At 39.4% G+C, this 25,504-nt stretch overlaps 1 protein-coding gene and 1 non-coding gene across 3 annotated transcripts in view; both read right to left on the reverse strand.

Moving 5' to 3' along the window:
- Ptcd3 (pentatricopeptide repeat domain 3) overlaps positions 1-25,504 on the reverse strand; it is a 39,595-nt gene that overhangs the window by 1,028 nt on the left and 13,063 nt on the right. Inside the window, exons 7-23 of one of the 2 annotated variants that reach the window (XM_045153253.1) lie at positions 24,721-24,844; positions 22,243-22,358; positions 18,425-18,495; positions 16,292-16,379; positions 15,551-15,611; positions 15,212-15,294; positions 14,741-14,885; positions 12,638-12,688; positions 7,252-7,341; positions 6,890-6,918; positions 5,734-5,840; positions 5,103-5,181; positions 4,919-5,009; positions 3,772-3,857; positions 3,073-3,221; positions 1,334-1,375; positions 187-345 (exon numbers count right to left, since the gene is read on the reverse strand). In XM_045153253.1, the coding sequence (XP_045009188.1) occupies positions 187-345; positions 1,334-1,375; positions 3,073-3,221; positions 3,772-3,857; positions 4,919-5,009; positions 5,103-5,181; positions 5,734-5,840; positions 6,890-6,918; positions 7,252-7,341; positions 12,638-12,688; positions 14,741-14,885; positions 15,212-15,294; positions 15,551-15,611; positions 16,292-16,379; positions 18,425-18,495; positions 22,243-22,358; positions 24,721-24,844 (1,571 nt within the window). Of the gene's footprint in view, positions 1-186; positions 346-1,333; positions 1,376-3,072; positions 3,222-3,771; positions 3,858-4,918; positions 5,010-5,102; positions 5,182-5,733; positions 5,841-6,889; positions 6,919-7,251; positions 7,342-12,637; positions 12,689-14,740; positions 14,886-15,211; positions 15,298-15,550; positions 15,612-16,291; positions 16,380-18,424; positions 18,496-22,242; positions 22,359-24,720; positions 24,845-25,504 lie in introns of both variants that reach the window. The other variant, XM_004660567.3, reaches the window with a different exon arrangement.
- Positions 1,752-1,888, reverse strand: LOC123461981. Its single transcript, XR_006638022.1, has one exon. It is a non-coding gene; the product is annotated as a small nucleolar RNA SNORD94 (small nucleolar RNA).

Here is a 25,504-nt window from a genome sequence, read left to right on the forward strand (position 1 = left end):
ACAGGAATGTTTGGTGTGTTTACGTTCTGTAATCAAGAAAAGGGGTCCTAAAGCTGCACTCAACTACACTGAGATCAAGGAAAAGGCCCTCACAGCTCACTATACAGGCTTCCCTGACCTGTGTAACAAATGAAATAATCATTAAGTCACCACACCCTTACTTTTGGTGAATCAGGTCCCACTTACTTTTGTTCGGCATTAACTGTAAAGTCCTCCATTACTTTCTGGGCAAGGCCCTCACAGATCGGCAAGCTGAAGGCACTTGCCAGCTTGACGACCTCAATTGCCTGGGCAGGATTACTGGATGTTTTTGCACTGTCCAGAAACTCATTCAGCAACTCATTTCTGTAAAAGGCAAAATGTGAGCAGTCCCTAACTGAACTCTTTAATCTCTTTAGTCAAAGATTTACAGGTAAACCAGGCATGTAGGTACAAGCCTTTAATCCCAGCACTGAGGAGGCAGATAGGGGGATTGCTATGAATTGGAAGCCACCCTGAGACATTAGGAATTCCAGGTCAGCCCCGGCAAGAGCAAGGCACTAGCTCAAAAATAAGAAAAAATAAAATGAAAAGATTATAGGCAAGGCTCAGAATAAGCTCATTAATGAATTCCTTGATAGTAGCTTTGGAGGCAAGTTACAGAAAGTATAAAATCTTAAAAGTGAATATTCAGGGGTTGAAGTGATGGTTTGGCAGTTGAGGCATTTGCCTGCAAAGTCAAAGGACCCAGGTTCGATTCTCCAGTATCCACATAGGATAGATGCACAAGGTAGCACATGCATCTGGGGTTTGTTTACAGTGGCTATGGGCCCTAGCACCATTCTCTCCCTTTGCCTCTTTCTCTCTCAAATAAAATAAATAAATAATAAGATTCAAACTGGGTGTGGTGGTGCACGCCTTTAATCCCAGAACTCAGAGGTAGGTGGAACTGCTGTGAGTTTGAGGCCACCCTGAGACTACATAGTGAATTCTAGGTCAGCGTAGGCTAGAGTGAGGCCCTAATTAAAAAAATAATTAATTATAGCAATTAAGGTGCTTGTCGGAGAAGCCTAAGGACTCATGTTCAACTCACCAGGTCCAGACACATAGTGACGCAAGTGTACAACGTCACATATGTGCACAAGGGGGCACATGTTCAATCACAGTGGCTAGATGCCTTGGCACAACAATTCTCTCACATACTTAAAAAATAAAAATAAAAACTAGACTGCTTGCCTGTATAACCAAAGTTTCCAAATGCAGCAGCTGAAGTATGATGAAATTCTAATCATCCACAGTAAAAATCAAAGCCCAAGAGGCTGACCAGGTGACATGCTTGTTATTTTCAACTTACCTAGGGATTTTATTATGCTTCTTAAAAAGCCCCAACATTTTCCTATGCAAGAGACAGATGATTATTAATAGAAAAAGAGGAAGCAATCAGAGAAAGCTGCCACCCCCACCTCCAGGTTCAGGAACTTAGATGGCTTTCCTTTACACTGCACGCTAAGTTTCTGAAGAGAGACACCTGTGGGCTTTGGCTACATCAGAATCAGATGTTCAAACTCCCCACACATCCACATTGCAAATTAAACAGATTTATGTGAGAACAGCTGGTTTTATGTCCTTTAGTAGAGGATCAGCCATTCTTCAGGGAGGGAATTCACCTATATACCCTGTGCAGGTGGAAGAGAGGTATGGGGCAGAACTTGGCCCACACACTCTTATAACAAGGCCTGGGTCAGTCTTCTCTAAAATTCTACTGTGAAGAGCAGGCTCAGATTCAGGCAACAGTCTCATGTATGTGCACACCAACAACCTGCCACATGCAAGAAAAAGGTGAGACACATACATTCAGCTCCCATGATTCAGCTGAGGTCCGTACCCCTGCGCCAATCATCACAGCCTGATTCCTAGTAAGTGCCACCATGTCTGAATGCAAACGTCATGCATTTGTCAGCACTGGTAGCACTTGTGTGTGAATGATCCACATTTCACAGATAGGTTGAGGATTCTTTTCCTGGAGACTTGCAACAGGTGTTCAAGTCATTTTCTTACACAAGAAGCTATGTGCAAGCAGCCCCTCATACACTTACCCACAGAACACACATTTATATACAACTCAAAATGCAGCAGACCATCTAAGTAGCACTTTCCTACAGAGTACCTGCTTTTTTGCTTTTGTTAAAGGAATATGTATTAAAGTCACAATAAATTTTAGTATTTGTTAACAGCATCAGTGACGTGCTGACAAAAGCACACAAATACAGCTAGGTATGGTGGCTCATGCATGCAATACCAGCAAAGAGGCTCAGGCAGGAGGATGACTATAAGTTTAAGGTTAAGATCCTGGACTACAGAGTGAGTGCCAGGTCAATCTGAGTTAGTCAGACTCTGCCTCAAAAGACAGACAAAAGCATATAAGCAGAGCACAGTGACACAAACTAAAGATGGATGCTTATCAAGTCCATGTCTCAAAAATTCCAGTTTCCTAAGTCCACGTTACCCAGCCCTCTTGTTACTTTAGGGGATGGAAATGGAAACATCATTTGCAAGAGATATTCACTCTGGGGCTGGATAGATGGCTTAGCACTTAAGGTGCTTGCTGGTAAAACCAAAGGACCCAGGCTCAATTCCTCACCCACACACCTGTGGGCTATGGCCGTATACAAGGTGATGCAGTGGCTAGAGGCCCTGGTAAGCCCATTCTCTCTCTCTCTCAAATATTTAAAGAGTGAATTTAAAAAACTCATTCTATATTCTGGGTTCCTAACAAAATTCCTATAATCCCAGCAAGGAGGCTCAGGTAGGAGAATGACTATAATATAGTTACATAGCCAAATGACAAAACCTTTTTCTATAGACTTGGATAAATAGTTCAGATAAAAGTTTTCTGCTTGGGCCAGACATGGTGGCGCACGTTTTTAATCCCAGCACACGGGAGGCAGAGGTAGGAGGAATGCTGCGAGTTCGAGGCCATTCTGAGACTCCATAGTGAATTCCAGGTCAGCCTGCACTACAGTGAGACCCTACCTCAAAAAACAAAAACAAAAAGTTTTTTGCTTGGGTTTACACTTGTGACTAGGTACTCACCAGGCTTCCTGGGTTCTGTGACCCCTTAAGAGGATGACAGCTATATAGTTGAGAGCGTTGGCTGGCCAATCAGGAACAGTCTGCCTGGCTTCTTGGCTTTCATATGTGGATTTGATATCAGTAGCACAGTCAGCAAATGCTACCTGCAGCTGAGAGGCTTAGAGTCAGCAGAACTACTTAGCCATAGGAATTTAAGTTCAGGAGACTATCATATGTAGGACACTTAAGTAATATATAAAAAGGATGACTCTGTCCGGGGATAAATAATTTGATTAACTATATGTTTCAAATCTAACTGAGTTTTTCTCTTATTTTTTTGAGGCAGGGCTCCAAGCTAACCTAGAATTCACTTTGTAGTCTCACGCTGGCCTCGAACTCAGTGATCCAATTTATGCTTCCCAAGTGCTGGGATTGAAGGTGTGCACCATCATGCCTGCCAAGTTTTCTTTTTAAAAAGTAGAGGCCAGCTTACTATCAGGACAAGAAGCTATGCTACATGCTTTGGACTAGAGTAATGAGGATAACTTTAAGAGTGGTAATTCTGCTAACAGTAATTTATGTCTGACATATATCTGTCCTGATCAGAACATTCTACACACATATGAAACTACCCTTAAAAGGGCTTCAGTATTTAGGGAATATACTATTTAGTACACACTTAATGATGATGATTAAACTTGAGCTTCTAGACAACCCTACCTGTGGTGGGTGTTTATCCCTTGCCATAAGCATCAGGATTTCTTCTCTTAGGTCACTGCGGAAAGTGTGGCCATATTCTTTACTATCTTAAAGAAAAGGAAAAAGAAAGGAAAGTCATCACCACAATGTAAAATGTCTAGCTACTTTTCTTGACTTATACTCTTATCTTTTGGTGGATAAAAAAGTAAGTTGCTGATACTTACTGCTGGCTATCCTAGGACCCCAGAAAAATAGCAGCTTGATCCATGGTAAGAGTAAGAGCAGTGAAAACCAATGCTAGTCAATAACCTGTCAAGTTTTAAACCTAAGAGTATCTGTATCTCATTCTGAAACTGAGTTACCACAGAAAACAGGCCAATAGAAACATCCATGCAAGCCGGGCGTGGTGGCACACACCTTTAATCCCAGCACTTGGGAGGCAGAGGTAGCAGGAGCTCTGTGAGTTCGAGGCTACATACTACATAGTGAATTCCAGGTCAGCCTGGGCTAGAGCAAGACCCTACCTCGAAAGGGAAAAAAAAAAGAACCATCCATGCTAATGGCTGTGAATCAGAAGTGGAATCAGCACTGCTGATGGGTCTTAGTAAATGAGTGATCAGTGATCCAGGTACAGAAAATAGCACAGGCTTTAAGGCTGAAGCCCTGCATTAAGAAGATTTAGAACTTACCACATAACCAGTAATGATCTTCCCTAAGTTTTGTTAACTGCACAAAATGAGTTTTTCACATGTCACAAAGGAATATTTGTCATTTCCCACTTATTGTATTCAAATTATTCAGTATGTAGCATGAACTTGAAGTAGATTGCCCTCAAAGAATTCAGTTCAATTCAGTTAAGAATGCAAATTTTCGGGCTATAGAGATGGCTTAGCAGTAAAATACTTGCATGCAAAGCCAAAGGACCCAGGTTTGATTCCTCAGGACCCATGTAAACCAGATGCACAGGGTGGCACATCGGTATACAATTTGTTTGCAGAGGCTGGAGGCCTTGGCCCATTCTCTCTCTCCCTGCCTCTTTCCCTCTCAGATAAATAAATAAATTTTTAGTATATGTATATATTTTAAAGAATGCAAGTTTTCAATCCTAACAATAGTAATAACAAGCATGTACTGAAGTGAGACAACCTTGGACATAAAACATCCTGACCTTTCCAAATCTGAGGAATCATTTCTAGACGATTTGCCACATCCAATGCTTGGAGAAGATCAATCAGTGTTTGGGAGTGGGGGAGGAACGTCTGATTAAGAGAAATACAATTATAATTTTACAACATTATCAGAAAATATAACCATAGCTATAAAGATAAAACACTAAAAAAGCATCAGCTTACTGAAGGAATCAGGTCTTTATACCACTTCAAAGTGACATCAATTTGTTCCATTAAACAAATCAAATTAAAAAACTTGGAACTGTGGAGAGAAAAACATGTTTAATCTAAAATATACATATCTAACAACAATGTATGACAAGTGAAATTACAGTAGTCACAGAATGCAAAGATTAAAATACATACAATTTCAAATTACATGTGTCAATGCTTAAGCAAGCAAGGAAGGACTAGGTGAACTTAACCACCCAATCAAAATCTTGAGTTAAAATATGCCTGTATCCTCAGAATACTTGTAGGTCCTGGCATGGTGATACCTAGTATCATATTTAGGTTACAAGTGCTCAGTGTGAAGGAAGGATATGGATGTATCACACCTAAAATAATCCTCACACACAAACTGTGTACAGGAGAACATACATGGATTTTAAAGTGTATCAAAGGCAATAAAATCTCAAAGAATTCATAATGCACTGGCAATTTTACCACGGCTTTAATTTCCAAGTGCTCAATTAATGCACTATTAAATAATAGGCATGTGGTCTAAAGCCAGAGCCAATGTACAGAGGGTCATAAAAATTCTATTGCACAATCTACTAAATAAAACAAAAAGATATATTTTCAGTACACTTACTAATAGAAATTACGCTGAAAATCAGTTCCAATGAATTTTCGGTTGTCTCCCGTGTTTAAAAGACCATGGACTTGGTAAGCAAGCTCTAGATCTCTGAGAGATGAACACTGAAAATTTGCAAATAGTATTACTCTGAAATTCATGCAAAGGTTCAATAATTAGGTGAAAGAAAACTATGGGGGCAGAGGAGGTAGGTTACCACATAAAAGCACTTTCTTGCAAAGCCTGCTGGCCTGGGTTAAGTTCCCTAGCCACTCACATAAAGCTGTATGGGCATATATTTGCATCACCAAGAGATCCTGGCACACACACATGCAAATACATAAATAAAAACTTTTCAGTATGTATGTCTCTATGTAAATATTTGTACTGGATGCAGTTTATTGGTTGATAGCAAATATTGGGGGGGGGGAGCCTTAGATTTGTGAAACTTACAACCAAATTATTTTCATTCACTAACTTTTTTCCTCAAGGTAAGGTCTTGCTCTAGCCCAGGTTGACCTGGAATTTAGTATATAGACTCATAGCAATATTCCTACCTGTGCCTCTCCAGTGCATGCACCACCACACCCAATTCAATTACAACTTTACAAACAGCAGAAAGAGGGCTGAAGAGATGGCTTAGGCACTTGCTAGCAAAGCCAAAGGACTTAGGTTCAGTGTATGTGTATTTTTTTTTTAAAGCAGAGAGACACATATGCAGTGTTCAGAGAGCATCATTATACTAGCAACCAAACACTGATTACTGTCAAGAATGATACTACCATACGGTGAGCCTAAGAGCAACCATATATGAAAACTCAAGCATATACACTAAACTGTTAGACAATTATCCTTAAACAGGATACACTTTATTCATCCTGGAAGCCACATGAAACTTCCAACTATTTTGAAAAAAATGAGACATTAAAGAAAAATTTTAATCAATTTAGAAAGCTAATAGGCATATATAAAAACACTGAAGAATTATCTAAACAGAGGCATGAAAAAAAGGCAATAGAAGTAGGAATACTGTATGATTTTAGGAGTAAAAAAATAGAAGCAAAGACATGAACACGAGCTAGGAAGTAAAAGAATGCACATGACCCTTCCATTTACAGACAAAATTAGGAAATGGACATGAATTTTCTTCAAAGAACATTAAGACCATACTTACAACATTCATGGCTGACTGAAAAAACTTATCTGGAAATCAAAGTTGACAAGAGGTTTGGCTGTTATGGATGTACTATACTTTCAAATCAGAAACATGAACAAAAACAAGACAGGAAATATATATAATGTGCTAAAGACATTTTGGCCTTCTCAGAATAATCAACCTAAATGTTAGGAAACTAATAAAACTCTGCTCTCTGGGGCTGAGGAGATAGCTCAGCAATTAATGCTTGCTTACAAACCACAATTGCCCTCAACAAAAGGCAACTACCTAGTGAGTTCACAACCAAACTTTACTAAGTTTTATTTACTAAGAAAAACTGTCTTCACATGGAAACAAGCACAAGCAATTTCTATACATACCATCATCCAGGTCCTTTGGAGAAAATGTCTTTCCCACTAATTCATTCATTATATCATAGATGACAAGGGATGGTCCTTTTGGAGAAGTTCCTGAAGAATAAAGAAGTCAGTAAGTTTGACAGAAGTCCACTTTCAAACTCACTACCAAACTCACAACACCCTAGTTACAAGGTGCCACAATCTTTAGCCCAAGACCTGACCTAGACCTGAGCAGGGCAAAGGCTTGCTGGGCAAAACACTGAGCTCCAAAGTGCAAGTCTGTCAAATCTGGAACAATCACAGGCTTCTGCCCATGTTTTCCAGTCTGATGTCTCAGTTCCTTTTATTCTCTTCATGAGCTCAAATTTCATTGAAGTGAGACAAATTCCACATACAATACAAGCACATATCAAACTAACACACAAAAGGAAAATAAATCATTGGCTAGTTACCATTATGTTCCTTTTAAAATTAAATGAGAAGGCCAAGAAAAATTGCAGAATTAATGGATGGGGGCAGTGATTAGAAATCACAAGCTGTCAGGCATGGTGGCTCATGCCTTTAGTCCCAGCACTCAGGAGGCAGAGGTAGGAGGGTTGTTGTGAGTTCAAGGCCAGCCTGAAACTACATAGTGAATTCCAGGTCAGCCTGAGCTATACTGAGACCCTGAAAAACTATATAGGAAAACCAGATAAAATCACATGAGCCTTGCATCGTGACACATTCATTTAATCCCAGTGCTTGGAAATTTAAGGCATAAAGCTCATAAATTGGAAACCAGCCTAAACTATATAGTAACTTGCTGGATACAGTGAACTATGTAGCAAAATCATATCTCAGAAAATAAACAAGGGCAGAGATGGCTCAGTGGTTAAGGTGCTTGTCATCAAAGCCAAAGTACCCAGGCTCAATCCCCCAGAACCCATGTAAAGCCAGATGCACAAGATGGCCCATACATCTGGAGTTCATTTGCAGTGGCCAGTGACCCCAGTAGTTAAAGGTGCTTGTTTGCAAAGCCTGGCATCCTGTGTTCAATTCCCCAGTATCCATTTAAAGGCAGATGCACAAAGTGCCACATGAACAGAACCTGAAGTTTGTTATTCAGCAGCAAGAGGACCTGGTGTACCCATTCTGTTTGCAAATTAAAAAAAAAATCTATAATTCACATAAAAACACACATGCAAACAAACAGCAATGAAACAGAATATACTCAGAAATGAAACTCACAGAACTATACTCATTTTTAAGAAAAGTACCAAAACCATACACTTGAAAACCACATGTAGAAAAATGAAACCAGACCTCAGCCTCTCCCACCAAGTACTAACCAGACCACGTTAGGGGTAGTGGTCAGGGTAGTATGGCTGAAGACTAGATCTCTATCTCTCCCCTTGTACAAAACTCAACTTAAAATGGGTCAAAGACCTTAATGTGAGACCTCAAAATATGAAACTGCTAGAAGGAAACATAGAGAAAGCACTTTAAGCCAGAGAGACAAAAGAACTTTGTGAAAAGGAGCCCAGGCTCTAACAAGTATCAAATAGGACTGAATTAAGTCAACAAGGTTCTTCCCTATATGGTAAAGATAACTATTTTTATTACTTTTTAGATGTAAATGCACGTCAAATGGAGACAGGAGACAAAAACATAATGTCAGATGACGTCCACCTTTGTTTCTTAGAGACAGGGTCTCAAACTGACCTGGAGGCTACCAATTAGGATAGACTGGCTGGCCAGCAAACACCAGAGTATCCTCCTGTCTTCGCTTCCCTAGTGCTGGGATTACAAGTATACCTGTCACCTTGGCCAGCCTTTTTACAATGGGATCTGGGAATCAAACTCAGGTCACTATGCTTGCAAAGTGAACACTTGATGGACACAACTTGTAATCGCCACCATATGGAATCATGCTAGTAGTCGGACAAATGGAGTGGTGTGCATGCACATAAACACCCATAGAAATATAGAAACAAGACTGAAGGTTTTAATCAACTGCCCAAAGGGAACAATTTAAACTGAAGAGACTGGAGTTTTGTCTATTTTAAGGCACACAGAGACTTTATTAGATTAAAAGAAAGAGGAGGAAGTACAAAGAGCTCCAGCCAAGAAGGAGGTTAAGAAAGGGTAAAGCCCACCCTATGACCCAAGTTGGGGTCATTTATAGATTCTGAGTGGTGGCTGAGCTAACCAGCCAAGACACCAAGTTTTGGGGCTGAGCTTCGAGTTTTTTGTATTGATGCAGGGTCTTATATAGCCCATGGCCTTGAGCAGCAAGAATTTACCTTTAACTTGTTATTCTCTTGCCTCCATCTCCCAAGTGCTAGGAATAAAGGTATGTACAATCATATCTGGTGGATACAATAGTTTTATTAAAAACAAAATTATGTCATTTTTAGGAAAATGGATGAAACTGGAGCTCATCATATTAAGGAAAACCAGACTCAGAATGACAAATTCTGCAGGTTTCTCTCATAGACAGAATCTAGATTAACATAACAACTATATATATTTTACATATATACACACATGAAACTAGACTACTGTGGGCAGGAAGAAAAGACTGATAATGAATAAGAAAAGGTAATGTGGGGAGTGAATATGACAGATGTTCATTATATAAGTGCATGACAAAGAAACTCATTTTTATGCTTGCTTTTAATTTCCTAAAACAGCTGTCCTTAAACACTTGCCATCTCCCCAGCTCCAATTCTCAAACATTCTTTAAAAAAAAGCTGGGGGGGGGCAAAAGAGATGGCATAATGGTTAATGCGTTTGCCTGCGAAGCCAAAGGACTCAGGTTAGATTCCCCAGGACCCACATAAGCTAGATCACAAGAGGCACATGTGTCTGGAGTTCGTTTGTAGTGGCTAGAGGGCCTGGTGTGTCCATTCTCTGTCTCTATTCTCTGATTACAAATTAAAAAAAAAAAAAAAAACTTTTGGACACATGCAGGGGCAGAGCCTGGGCAGGTGGGTATGCCAATACCTCCTACCATTGCAAATCAACTCTACTTTGTGCAAATGGCTTTACTGAGTAGTAGGGAAATTGAACTCCATTCCATCAGGCTTTCAATCAAGCAACTTTAAATGCTGAGCCATCTCTCCAGCCTACATTCTCAGTTATTACTTACATATTTTATTGTATATTGTTTATTAATGTAGGGTCTCCTTTGGGTAAATTTCTAGAAATCACCATTGCAGATAGACTACTGATAAGAAACAATAAGACTCAATTCATGGCTATTTCTTTAGAAACATAAATGACCTACACTGGGCTCAGAAACACTAGCTTTACTAGAATCTTACCACAGCTGAATAAAATTTGAGAGGATACAATTATAGAAATTATTTGTATTGTAAAGAAAATGTCATTTACTTTACTGTCTCCCCCCAAAAAAACTAGAGCAAAAGAAGACCAAAATAAATAAATAAATAAACAAACAAAATCTTGTCTACAGGTGTGGATGTCAACTTTACAAAATTAGACCTCCAAACCAGAGATAAATTGGGTTCCTACCTATTGTTTTTATAAAGTTGAACATAGGAAGACTAGAACTGTCACTTCTTAGAAGTCAGGGGTCCTTTTTCTGGGGGACAAATAAAAGCCAAAAAGTTTTTAGTTACCTGTTATGTGCCTTCCAGGCATGGTATAAGACATTATGTATAATACATTTTATCACCACCTAATGGTATTACACAAAGAACTTATGCATTTTTTAAATAAAGATTTTGGGCTGGAGAGGTGGTTTAGCAGTTAAGCGCTTGCCTGTGAAGCCTAAGGACCCCGGTTCGAGGCTCGTTTCCCCAGGTCCCACGTTAGCCAGATGCACAAGGGGGCGCACGCGTCTGGAGTTTGTTTGCAGAGGCTGGAAGCCCTGGCGCGCCCATTCTCTCTCTCTCCCTCTGTCTTTCTGTGTCTGTCGCTCTCAAATAAATAAATTTTAAAAAATTTAAATATATATATATATAATAAATAAATAAAGATTTCATTTCATTTATTTATTTATTAGAGATGGGGGGAGGAGGGGGAGTGAGAATAGGCACACCAGGGCCTCTGGCCACTGCAAACAAACTACAGACACAAATGCTACCACGTGCATCTGGCTTATTTGGGACCTGGAGAATCAAACCTCAGTCTTTGTACTTCACAGGCAAGCATCTTAACCACTAAGCCATCTCTCCAGCTCAAATAAGTTTGTCTTTTGAGAGGAGTGGTAAATAAATGGTGGAGTTGAAATTTCAAGTCAGACATGCCTGACCCCACTAATGCATTATACAGAGCACAACTTCCACAGAAATGGTCTGTTTGAGGTGACAAATGTGCTTTATGGTCCTCTAAAAGGGCCTGAAAATAAACTTTATTCTGGAGCAACACTGTGCACCAACTTTCCGAAAAGATATGTCTTATACTCACACCTTTCAATATGGTAGCCACTAATCACAGCTCTGAACTACCTAGGTTCTACAATTAAGTTAAAACTTAACTTTGCCTAATTACATGTGGCTAGTGGATACTATATTCACTAGGAAAGCTCTAGAGTCTGAAATGTACCCTGATCTAAAACAACAGTCTATCTACTCCTATATTCTATATTCCAAGAATTCTACCATCACAAGGAAAGCTACTATCCTTAAGAATAACTTTGTGGGCTGGAGAGATGGCTTAGCGGTTAAGCGCTTGCCTGTGAAGCCTAAGGACCCCGGTTCGAGGCTCGGTTCCCCAGGTCCCACGTTAGCCAGATGCACAAGGGGGCGCACGTGTCTGGAGTTCGTTTGCAGAGGCTGGAAGCCCTGGCGCGCCCATCCTTTCTCTCTCCCTCTATCTGTCTTTCTCCCCGTGTCTGTCACTCTCAAATAAATAAATAAAAAATGAACAAAAAAAATTAAAAAAAAAAAAAAGAATAACTTTGTATTTATAATTATTATTTTGTGTGTGTGTGTAGACAAGGCATGCTGCCTCAAACTCTTTTAAAATATTTTTATGTATTTACAAGCAGAGAGAGAAAAAGAGAGACAAAATGAGAGAGAGAGAGAGAGAGAGAGAGACAGACAGACAGACAGACAGACAGACAGACTGGGTGGACCAGAGCTTTCAGCTGCTACAAACGGTACACAAGTACTTTTGTGCATCTGGCCTTTCATGGGCACTGAGGAATCAAACTCTAGCCATTACATTTTGCAGGTATATACCTTAACCACTGAGCCATTTCTCTAGCTCTCCCTATAGCTCCGATTCTTCTGCTTCAACCTCTTGCAGGTTGAGCCTAAGATCACAGGAATATACCACCATGCCTGCTGAATTTTCAAAACTCAATTTATATGTACAGAAAGTAGCTTCAACAACTAAGTACATAAAATCAACCTAGATGGCTAATTTTTTACATTTATTAATGTAAAGTTATACGTACCGGGTTGATAAAATACCTGAATAACATGATGGTACGATGCAAGTGAGGGTTCTCAAATTACCAGGTAGATAGAAGAAATAAAAAAGTAAAAACATAAATATCTGAAACAGCTTACTGTAACACAATGAATTTTTTAAACACACTGATACATGTGAATACAAGATGTATTTTTATTCAATATTTGCTATGTCCACGGCGACCTTGCCTGTGTAGCAAGCAGAGATGCTTCTGCACTGGAAGAGAGCTGAGGACAGAGGGCCAGCACTCTTCGGAGGGATGCCCCCGTGACCCCTTGGCAGTCAGTTACTGTAATGGTTCCTGCTGCCTATATGAAGTCACGACGACCTAATTGCTGGCGCCAATGAGCTGTTTTCTGCGTTCTGTTTCTTTCCTGCTTCCTTCTAGTTGTTTGTAAGAACAGCTAGTTTCTATGCTATGCTTACTATTAATCATGCACGCAAGCAGAGTACAAAAAACAATTTGAGTATTGAATGTGCCCCTCCTATGATTAGGGCAATGGAGGAAATGTATAACTCTACTAGGAATAAAAAATTAACTCTAGGACAGTTTTTAGATGGTGTACAGTAGAAACAGCTTATGATGACTAAAGACAATACTGATCCTGAGAAAGTAAAAGTAAAAATGTTAATCGGTAATGTTCATAAGAAGCATGACGATTCTACAGAAAAGAAGTCACAAAAGTTGGGCATTCCCACCAGACTTCCTGGGGGGTATGTTCAGTACTTGATCAAGGGCTATTAGTAGACTCCCAGAGCTGGGAACTACCTAGATCCACTCCCCTATGAGGGAGGATATGATGAATTCGGTAATAGATGAATGAATTATGAAGGAAAAAGGAGGCTATGGCATTCTCTTCCATTTATAAAATGCTTAGCAAGGACACATAAGCCTTGGTGCTTATACTCTAGACAAGTAAGAAAAGAATTCCTAAAAAACATTAAACCAGCCTTAAAATATTGGTGGTCTTTTGGATAGAAACACTTTTATAATGAATATGAGGATTATATAAATAATCTAATAAGTGAAAAGAGATGGCTCTCTACTCGGTTTATAAGAAATAAATAACCTATTGTTCACCTTACATCCCTTACCCCAAGCTTCTATTCATGTAAAGCTGTGGTCAATGGTGCAAGATGTCCTTCTTAAAAAATGGGAACATTCCTGCCTGATAAATATTACATGTATGCTTAGAATAAAACAATACTTAAGAATGTTTAGATTAATGATTTCTGAGATCATTTGTTGGCTTGCTAAGTTTCCCTGTTCAATCTGTATAAAACCTTCATGAAACCTTCAGTAAATTGCAGCAGCATATTCAACCTAGAGTGTGTCTGTCTGTCATTTCCTCGCTGAATCCCAAGTTCTCCTTGAGCCTTCGCCCTTGTTCTCCCTCGGTCCTGATCTCCCCGAGAGTCAGTCTGCGGCAAATATTTCAACCCAGTTGACTAATGAAAATATAAAGATATAACCATGATTCAAATTACATTGTTACTTAAATGATTCATCACGAAGAATAGTAAATCAATGAACTGAATTCCAAAAAGCAACTTTCAATAAAGTACTGAAATATCCACATCTTACTAGTATACAATTTGGGTTCAAATAACTTGTCATACTAGAAAAGTACCCTGCAATTTAACGTGAGCTAACAAAGAAATCAATTCCCATCAGCCTCAAGAGATATCTTGGGAAAGTATTTAAAATACTAAAGTAACAATGTAATTTGATGTAAAGAATATGAAGATGATGGTGAAGTGTTTGTATAGAACCCATGCACATCCTCTGTAATACTTTGCAACTAACTGTACCAGAAAAGAAACATTGCATAAATAGCAAAAATAAGCCAGGTGTGGTAGAGCACGTCTTTAGTCCCAGCACTTGGTAGGCAGAGGTAAGAGGACTGCTGTGAGTTAGAAGCCACCCTGAGACTACATACTGAATTCCAGGTCAGCCTGGACTAGAGTGAAACCCTACCTCGAAAAACCAAAAAGAAAATAAGAAAGAAAAAAAAAATTCCCTACCTCAAGCCTCTGGCTAGTTCAATCTCTACTCTTAAATTGAGGCTCTAAGATGCATCCTTACCTATACCAATGGCTTTCATTTCACGTAAGGTCTGTAAGGCTGGGAGTCTTCCAAATGAATGAAATCTTCGGAGGTATTTTAGCAAGGTATTAAAAGTCTGCAGATTTGGCTTCACATTCTGGGCAACCATATGCTTCAGAAGATCCTTGGTGAATCCATTGCAAGAAATATTTTTTATTCCCGGGTAATTTGCCAAAGTAGTATTACTTACACACACACACACACACACACACACGGGACTAAACTTTTTGGCTACAGCTCAAACAGGTTACTAACTACATCCCCATTTTAAGAACTACTTATTTACAAAACAGTAAGAAAAGGCTGCCTGTTAATTAGCAGAACCAGTGCTTCTGAATTTTAGAAAAGCCTCCAAATTCTGTTATCTACCTCATGTCACTGAAAAATCTACTGATTGAGACCAGTACAGTATAAAAAGTCTATTAGTAAACAATGAGGGTATCTGCTTACCAGTATATTATTCCATTTTTCCTCATATTTCTCATTTGGCATGACTGCTTTTGCTTCAATTAATGCATTGAAGGTATATACATCTGCTGTAAAAGAAAACTACTTTAAGAAAATTTGGGGTTGGAGATTTGCTTCTACACAGCCTACTTAAAAAAGAGAAAGTAGTTATTTCTCTGTTATCTTTTGGCTAACCACTACATTTCCTTAAAATTGAATATCTACTCCTTTTCCAGTCACCAATGCCATGAAAGAAGACAGAATGTGAACCAATGACTGAAACAAGATTCAAAGATTTCACTGCCAGAAGAAAACAGAGATACATGGAGCTCTCAAACTCACCATGGAGCCTGTTATTCAATAACTCAGTGTATAAGTTTAATGCCTGTGCATGAGCCCGATGCTGGAGAGGGAACGGAAAAAGTAAACATCATTACACTCATCCACTACAGAAATGCTGGCACATCTATTGATTCCCACTTGGTAATATGACAGTAAACAAAATAAGAGCAGACTCCTATTCACTAGGACTTTATCAGTGGTTTCTACTCTGGGGCCACTGGGTGAAGCTTGCAGAAATTTTCAGTTGCCACTACTGAGCATGAGGCAAGTGTATTACAACCAGTGAGTAAACATCCAAAATGGTAATAGAGGTCAAGCAACCCTATCCAAAATCTGAATGCTGCTAAGTTCAAAATTTTGTGAGCATTAACAATGTCACAAATGGAATATTCATACTGGCCCCAGGTGACAGGTTACAACAAAACACAGGGCCACAAAAACATTACATAAAATGAACTTCATGCTGAATGCTATGTGTATGCTAGTAGCCTCAACTATTCAACAGGCTGAGGTGGAAGGATTTTGACCTTGAGATGAGCCCAACCAACTTGGGAGAGCCTGTCTCAGATTTCTTTTTCATGTTATATATATAGAGTATACAATGAATGTCATGTTAGACTTTGTCCCATGTGTAAAAATGTTATGTGTAAACACATATTTCGAATCCTAAAACTTTTAGTCCCAACCATTTCAGTAAGGGAAACTCAATATCTAAGATTGAGAACCTTCAAGTCAATGTACCTTCACCATTCCTCGGATCATCGTGCAGTAGGAATGTGCATTCTTCTCTGGCATTAGAGCAAAGATTCTCTCAGCATTGTTTTGTGCTCTAGACATAACAGAATCAACATGAACCAAACAATCAGGGGAAATGAGCAATAACTGGTGACAGTTTACAACATGATATGCAAGGTATAAACACTTTACACACAGAACCTCAATTCATTCCACCACCCAGAAATGAGTACATGGTTATCTCCTTGAAAATAGGAAAAATGGTAGCTTCAAAGTTGTCTAGATCCTTGTAATCAGGGATTATGACTATGATTAACAAGAAGTGTTTTAAAACATGTAAGTAATAAATACACAAGATAGCTCAGCAGTTAAAGGTGCTTGCTTGCAAAGCCTGCTGGTCCAGATTCAATTCCTCAGCATCCATGTAAAGCCAGATGCAAAAAGTGGCACATGTATCTGGTGTTCATTTGCAGTGGTAAGAGACCCTGGCATACCTACCCTCTCTAAGCAACTAAATAATTTTTTTAAAAACACACCCAGATTAAAAAAAAAGCAAACTGAATACAATAAGAAATTTCCCCACCCACCTTGAGTCCTGACACAGAATTCCCCACAGGTAACCACTGACAAAACATCATCTGAATCCTATCTTATTCTGTTTCTTTTTTTATTTTTGGCGTTTCAAGGTAGGTTCTCACGCTGACCTGGAATTCACTATGTAGTGTCAGGCTGGCCTGGAACTCACAGTAATTCTTCTACCCCTGCCTCCTAAGTGCTGAGATTAAAGGTGTGTACCACACCAAGCCCATATTGAAAAATTTTTCATATACTTAAAATAAACATTTAATATATACGTACGTACGTACATACGTGTGGGTGTGTATATATAATGTTTTTTGAGGTAGGGTCTCACTCTAGCTAAGGCTGATGTGGAATTTACTATAGAGTCTCAGGGTGGCCTCAAACTCACAGCAATTCTCCTACTCTGCCTCCCAAGTGCTGGGATTAAAGGCATGTGTGACCACACCTGGCTTTAAAAAATATTTTTATTTGTTTATTTGAGATACAGAGTGAGAAAGTGGGAGAAAGAGAATGGGTACACCAAGGCCACTCAGTGCTGCAAACAAACTCCGGACACATTTGCCACCTTGTGCACCTGGCTTACCTGGGAAGTCAAACCTGGGTTCTTATGCTTCACAGACAAGTATCATAACCACTAGGCAATCTCTTGAGCCCTACTGTCCTTAACCACTATACAAAATTAATATCTACCAAGAAACAACAATCTATTCTATTAAATCCATCATTTTAATAGTGGTTTTCCTTTCCCAGAGAGCCATATTGACACCTATCTTATATTTTACACACTCCTGAATTAAATCCTCAGCTGTAATGTTTAAAACTTCTGCTCAAACTGAAGTTTTGCTTGTTTGTCTGTCAGTAGTCTCGTTTGCATTCAATTATAGTGTCTGTGAATCTCAGTAAACAAAAATCATTAACAGATGGCTTAGTAGTTAAGGCACTTGCTTGTGAAACCTAAGGACCCAGATTTGACTCCTAGAACCCAAGTTAGCCAGATGCACATGGGTCTGGACGTCAATGCACTGGCTGGAGGCCCTGGCACACCTGTCCTCTCTGTTGCTCTGACAAGTAGATAAATATTAAAAAAAAAAAAAAATCAACTATTTCAGAATTAGGGATACACATTCCAAAACAGTACTACTGATAAACTATAAATAAGGGAAAATAACTGCAAAAAATAGCAACCAGATAAAACCCTGAATAACTTTTTATATTATTAACAAAAGGAAAAGCTCTTATGAAAAACAGTGCAAGTCAGGAGTGGTGGTGGACACTTACAATTCCAGCTCCTGGAAACTTGAAGCAGAAGGACTGCCGCTTTAAGGACTGCCTGGTCTACACAAAAAGAAGTCATTTGAATAAATTTAAACCAAAGAAAAAAGATCTAAAACATAAGGTCAATTATGGACTGTATTTTATGAACTGAAAACATTGTCTTTCAAAATATCACAGGGGGAAAAAAAATCACAGGGGTCCATCTCTAAAGGATGATGGGGCATAGTCCTTATATTCCATTAAAAACAAAACAATATAATGTTCTAACATTGTGCAACATACTTCCAAGCAGTGCCAAATGGATGACCAGCCTTTGTCCTGGGTTTTTCATTATTTCCCTCTGGGGTCTCTTCCTAGAATAGATCATCAGCAAGACAAAAGGTAAAACCATGGATTATTTACCCTTAGATACTTTAAAATCAGAAAAGCAAAGGAAATACAGATCTAGCAAAAAAAAGAAAGAAAAGAAACAAAGAAGGATATATTTAAAAACACAGTTAATTTCTTGACAGTAAAAACCAGCAAATACACAGAAAAGCCAAAATGCCTATTATAATAAGTGATCAGGGCTGGAGAGATGGCTTAGCGGCTAAGCGCTTGCCTGTGCAGCCTAAGGACCCTGGTTCAAGGCTCGATTCCCCAGGACCCACGTTACCCAGATGTATAAGGGGGAGCACGCATCTGGAGTTCATTTGCAGTGGCTGGAGGCCCTGGCGCGCCCATTTCCTCCCTATCTGTCTCTTTCTCTCCTTCTCTGTCACTTTCAAATAAATAAAAAATGAACAAAAAAATATTTTAAAAAAAATAAGTAATCACCTGATACAAGATGAAGTCATGGTTTGCCTCAGTTTTAGAAAGCAAACAACACTACAAGCAAAAAAGTCTGCTTCTGGAGAGCCTACAACTAACTTGACCCACAGAAAAATATTAATCACAATTAGGGTGAAAGCAAGAGAAGGTGACATACAGTTCATGCCTTAACACTATGTAAACAAAGCCTTAAAAGACTAAATATAAATAAATTCTATCCTCTATTTAGAAGTCAAATTCTTGGGTGAGGCTGACCTGGAGGCCTGGCTGCGGCTGCAGAGACCAGTGCTGGCACTGCGGCCTGCTGCTCCGCGATCTGGGGCTTGCACGGTTACGAGTACTCACATACTTAACGCGAGCAAGTGCTCTCGCCCTAGTTTGATCATGCACTGCTGGGCATCTACACTGTTACCAGTTTTCTCTGCCATTCACTACAGGTGCCAGCCCATTATAAGAAAAGTCTCATTTACATCTTTACTCACCTGATACAAAGATTCTGTGGATCTATTTCCAGAAGTGACACTCTTGAGCTTTCAACGATGCTACAACTCTACAGGCAGCTAGCTTTTGGTATAATATTGTTATAATTCCTGCCTAGGCTGCTCCTTCCTCTCTGCCCTTGTATGTATAGACCTTGAAAGGGCCAGGGCCATAGCTAAAGGATTTTCTTTCTTTTTAACTTATTTACAAGGAAGAGAAAGGGAAAATGAATATGAATTGGTGTGCCAGGACCTATTGCCACTGCAAACTAATTTCTGATGTATGTACATTTTGCATATGGCTTACGTGGGCAATAGGGAATCAAACCCAGGCCTCAGACTTTGCAAGCAAGTGCTTTTAACCACTGAGCCATCTCTCCAACTCCCAACCATGCAGTCTTTCCTTGACCATTAGATCACACAATGTCACTATAGTTACTGAAGACTGGCCTCAAATAATTTTTCATCAAAGCTTTGCCTAAATATGTGTCAGATGAGGACATAGTGTTTCCAAGGGGGTTATGGTTAAAACAACTGCTCCATCTTTAGCTTCCAAGAAAATTACACTGAGATTCCATCGTATACCAGTTACAAACAGCAAATATTGATGAGGATGCAAGGTAAAAGGAACCCTTCCCCACTGCTGTTGGGAAGGCAATACAGCCTCTGTGACAACCAGTGCAGATAAGAACATATGATCCAATATACCATTCCAAGTACATACCTGAAGGACTAAGTCAGCATGCCCTATCATGCCCGCATACCCACTACTTACAACAGCAAGTTGTCACCTGCCTAGGTATAGATCAGCATATGAATGGATAAAGAAAATACCTAACCAGGCTCAATAGTGTGACCTATAAGTCCCGTAACCTGGGAGACTGAGATAAGAGGACTACATGTTCAAGACCTGCCTAATCTACAAATACAGTTCAAACAGCCTGGGCAACTTAGTAAGACTCCAACAAAAAACCACGAAAGATGTTAGCAGTTCAGAGGTAGAGAGCTTGCCTAGCACGTGCAAGGCCCAAACCCCAATATTAAAGAAAAAAATAGGTGGGCGTGGTGGCACACACCTTTAATCCCAACACTCAGAAGACAGAGGTAGGAGGATCGCTGTGAGTTTGAGGCCACCCTGAGACTACATAGTAAACACCAGGTTAGCTAGGACTAAAGTAAAACCCTACCTCCAAAAAAAAAAAAAAAAAAAAAATTTGTGGTGCACATACACAATGAATGATGGAATATATTATTTAGCCATAAAGACTGAGATTATGGGGGCTGGAGAGATGGCTTAGCAGTTAAGGTGTTTGCCTACAAAGCCAAAGAAGCCCAGTTCGATTCCCCAGGACCCACGTAAGCCAGATGTACAAGGGAGCACATGCATCTGAAGTTTGTGTGCAGTGGCTGGAAGCCCTGGCACACCCATTCTCTCTCTCTCTCTCTCAAATAAATAAATAAAATATATTTTTAAAAAAAGATTAACATTATGCCACCTTTAGGAAAATGAATGTAACTAGAGATCACTATGTTATATAAAATAAACCAGAAACAAAAAGGGAGTAAGAAAATATGACAGGCATAGTGACTCAAGCCTTTAGGCCCAGCACTCAGGATCACTGAGTTCAAGGCCCCCTAACACTACATACATAATGAGATCCAGGTCACCCTGGGCTACAGTGAGACCCTACCTTCAAATACAAAAACAAACAAAAAGCAAGCATTTCATATTTTTCCTCTCATGCAGAATCTAAATTTTTTCTCAAGAAAAAGAAAGGGAAAAGTAGGAGGATGACTATTTGGGAAGAGAGAGCCTAATGGGAGGGGGGAAAGGAGAAGTAAATATGATCAACACATACTGATATATGAAGACATCATAATGAAACATTTTATATAACACAAAATAACTTAAAAAAGAAAAATACAGATGAAAAGATGGCTCAGTAATTAATAGCATTGCCCCCAAGGCCTGATGGCATGGACTCGGCTCCCCAGATGTACACAGTGGCACATTCATCCAGAGATTGCATGCAGTTCCCTCTCTCACTCTCCTACTGCAATTAAATAAAAAAAATTTTAAATTTATTTTTACTTCTTTGGTTTTTTTGTGGTAAAGTCTCACTCTAGCCCAGGCAGACCTGAATTCCCTCTGTAGTATTAGGGTGGCCTCAAATTCATGGTGATCCAACTTATGCCTTCTGAGTGCTGGGATTAAAGGTGTGCAACACCATGCCAGGTCTCAATTTTTACTCATTATTTGCAAGGAGAAAAAGAGAGAATGGGTACACCAGGGCCTTTTGCCACTGTAAATGAATTCCAGATGTACCATCTTGTGCATCTGATTGAACCTGGTTCGTCAGGCTTTCAAGCAAGTGCCCTAACCACTAAGCGCCCTCACCAGCCCCAACGAAATATTTTTGTTTTTGTGTTTTTTGTTTTGTTTTGTTTTTGGTTTTTCGAGGTAGGGTCTCACTCTGGTCCAGGCTGACCTGGAATTAACTCTGTCATCTCAGGGTGGCCTTGAACTCATGGCAATCCTCCTACCTCTGCCTCCCGAGTGCTGGGATTAAAGGCATGCGCCACCACGCCCGGCAATTTTTACAAAATGGAAAAAGAATCACTGTTTCAGTATCTTTCCTCTGGCACGACTTTGTCACTAAGGCTTCTACAGCACAGCTTTCCACAGACATCTCTTCCTGCCACGCTGACACACACGGCACAAGACCCTGCCCTATGCTGCGAAGGCAGTATTTTAAGAAGCTTAAACAAAGAAGTCAATAAAAATGAAAATCAATCCCCAAAGCTTCTTACCAAGTCTTCTGACTGTTCAGGCTGTTGAAAATGATAATCAGTTGGAGGCTCTTGGTCACCATAGTAACATAATAAATCCAAGAGATTATTAGTTGTTTCAAGAGAAACAGTAGTTCCTGTGGATAGGAGAGAAAAAAGAACCTTCAAGCACCCAAGAAGTAAAGTCTATAGATTAAAATCTCTACTTGTATAAACAGTACTTTCTTGGCTATATGTTTAATATCAACTGTCATGTTATCAACTAATACATATATACATAAAATAAACTTCATTATCTCGAGTCATGAACAGGAACAAAATACTAAGTAGCCATATAACTTGATAAAAACGATTAGCATAGATCAAGGTTGATCCTGTGCTCACCCATTTTATGCATACATGTTTGCTGAGAAACTATCTCAAGTTGTAACTATCATCTGCAAAATGAATATGCTGCAATAGTCTCATTTAGATATTTTGGCCTAGATTCATTTGGACAAACAATTATTCTACATGGGTCCAGGTACTAACTAAAAGCTTCCCTAGAATCAACATAATTGCCTCATTGTAGTAGGCTTTAAAAAACTTCATTGGATTCCCAATACTTCAAAAAAAGTGAGAAATTTAAAAAGGAAAAATAACAGTTATTGGTCAAGGCATTATGTTCCCATCATGGCACTCATTAAAAAAAAAAGAGAGAGAGAAAGGAAAAGAAAGGGAAGTATAAGAGATAATTTATGAAGTTGAGTATGGCAGCACACATATAATCCCAACATTTGGGAAGATGAGGCAGGAAGATCAGGAGTTCAAGATCATCCTAAAATATGAGACTTATCTCAAAGAAGAAAACAAGCCCTACAGCAGAACATGCTGCCTTTAATCACAGCATTTGGGAGGCCAAGATAGGAAGATCACTGATTTTGAGGCTGCCCTGAGATTACAGAGTGAAATCCAGGATAGCCTGAGCTAGAGCAAGCCCCTAATTTGGGGGTAAAGGGAGTGGGAACTTTACACATAGGAGGCTGGGAAGATGGTTCCGTGAATAAAGCACTCTCCATGCAAGTATGGGTAGCCACATAATGCTGGATACAAAACACTCTAGTGCAACAACTGTGATCCCAACGTATGCTTATGGTGAAATGGAAGGTGGAGGCAGAACAATTTCACAGAAGCTAGCCTGGTCAATGTAGCTGTGAATAAAGCACCCTGCCTCAAACAAGGCAGAAAAGGTGAAGATTACCATCAAAGGTTGTCCTTTGACCTCCATGCATGCACTCTGGCATGTTTGTGTCCACCCCCCCACACACAAGCATGAGTATATGTGCAAAGAAATAGCTTAAAAACATTTACTAGATGACCTCACACATCTACATTGGTGTGAATAAAGCTAGAAAAAGACTGGCTTTATCACTAAGAACTTTAATGAATATTCTTATCCTTATAGCTGATATTCAACAAGCAGAAGTTTATGAACTTACAACTTTGTATCATCCACTTGTATGTCTGAGCTATAGTAGGCTACATACTATACTTCTCGAACACTTTATGTAAACGCTTCATTTTCAAAAGTGCAATTTTGAGGGCCTGAGAAGATGGCACAGCAGGTAAATGCACTTGCTGCCTCAAATATTTGTGTTTTATGTGGCTTGATTTGAACATAATTATGTTCAGGAAAACTGAAATGAGTATATATATATATATATATATATATATATATATATATATATATATATATATATATATATATGTATATATACACACACACATACATACATTTTTTTTTTTTTTTTCCCAAGGTAGGGTCTCACTCTAGTTCAAGCAGACCTGGAACACACTATGCAGTCTCAGGGTGGCATTGAACTCACAGCAATCCACCTAACTCTGCCTGAGTGCTGGGATTAAAGACGTGCACCACCATGTCCGGCTCAAGTATGGACATTTTAAAATGACAGCCGCCTAAGGAAGAATGGATATGGTTGGAATTTTAGCTCACTTATAATTTTATATATATATTATTTATTTTTGAGGTAGGGTCTTGCTGTAGCCCAGGCTGATCTGGAATTCACTATGTAATATCAGGGTGGCCTAATGCTCACAGCAATCCTTCTACCTCTGCCTCCCGAGTGCTGGGATTAAAGGCATGCACCACCACATCTGGCATCACTTGCTTTTGTTTTTCGAGGTAGGGTCTCACGCTAGCCCAGGCTGACCTTGAATTCACTATGTAGTCTCAGAGGAGCCCCGAACTCACAGTGATCCTCCTACTTCTGCATCCCGAGTGGCAGGATTAAAGGCGTGTACCACCACATCCAGCATCACTTATAATTTTTAAGTGAAGCTAAAACATAAAATGCTACTTATTGAACTATGGAAGCTAGAAACAACACAGTTGTCAGTCAAACAGTAAATCAACAAGTGCTTGTAATTTTTGCTCAAAACTATCTGAATCAGGTAAAATGGTCCCATGTTCCTAGAAGGCCTTTACTTTCAATAAGTCACCTGCTTGCAAGAGCTGATCAAATAGGTCCACAGAAGCTTTGACTTTTTTGAGTTTGATTCGTTCTATCAGGGCAGCTTCACTGACATCTTCAATCTGAGGTTCAAAGTACTCAGGCATTAAGCACTAGGAGAACAAGATGACTAAAGTTACTATAAATAAGCCACAGTGACAAGATAACCAAGTAGGACAAGGCTTTCATTACCAACACACTACAACAAAACTTCACTGCTGTAATTCATGTTTCTTGTACCATATACTATTTGCATTATAACATGAATGTCCTAGTAAGAAACAAATGCAGACCAGAACAAAAAAGACCAATAAGCTTCTCTACTCTGAAGCCCTACTCCCAACTTCAAGTTGATCTTACTACTTACTTGCTAAAACCTTTCTTCTTCCTTTACTCCCAATCCTGGTCAAAGATGTTAAGAGTGCATATAGTTTCTAAAGGCAGAAACTTTCTTCCTAGAAGATTTCCCTAACTTTTTAATTTTTTGTTTTGTTTTGTTTTTGTTTTTCAAGGTAGGGTCTCAATCTAGTCCAGGCTGACCAGGAATTCACTATGTAGTATCAGGGTGGCCTCAAACTCAGGGGAATCCTCCTACCTCTGCCTCCCCAGTGCTTGGATTAAAGGCATGCGTCACCAAGCCTGGCTTTAAATTTTGAGAGCAGAAAAAAAAAAAAAAGGCGTACCAGGGCCTCAGCCATAGCAATCAAACTCCAGACGCTTGCGCCACCTAGTGGGCATATGCACTCTTGCACTTGCCTCACTTTTGTGTGCCT

The sequence above is a fragment of the Jaculus jaculus genome, chromosome 6 (genome assembly GCF_020740685.1).
Source record: "Jaculus jaculus isolate mJacJac1 chromosome 6, mJacJac1.mat.Y.cur, whole genome shotgun sequence".
In the NCBI taxonomy this organism is placed as follows: domain Eukaryota; kingdom Metazoa; phylum Chordata; class Mammalia; order Rodentia; family Dipodidae; genus Jaculus; species Jaculus jaculus.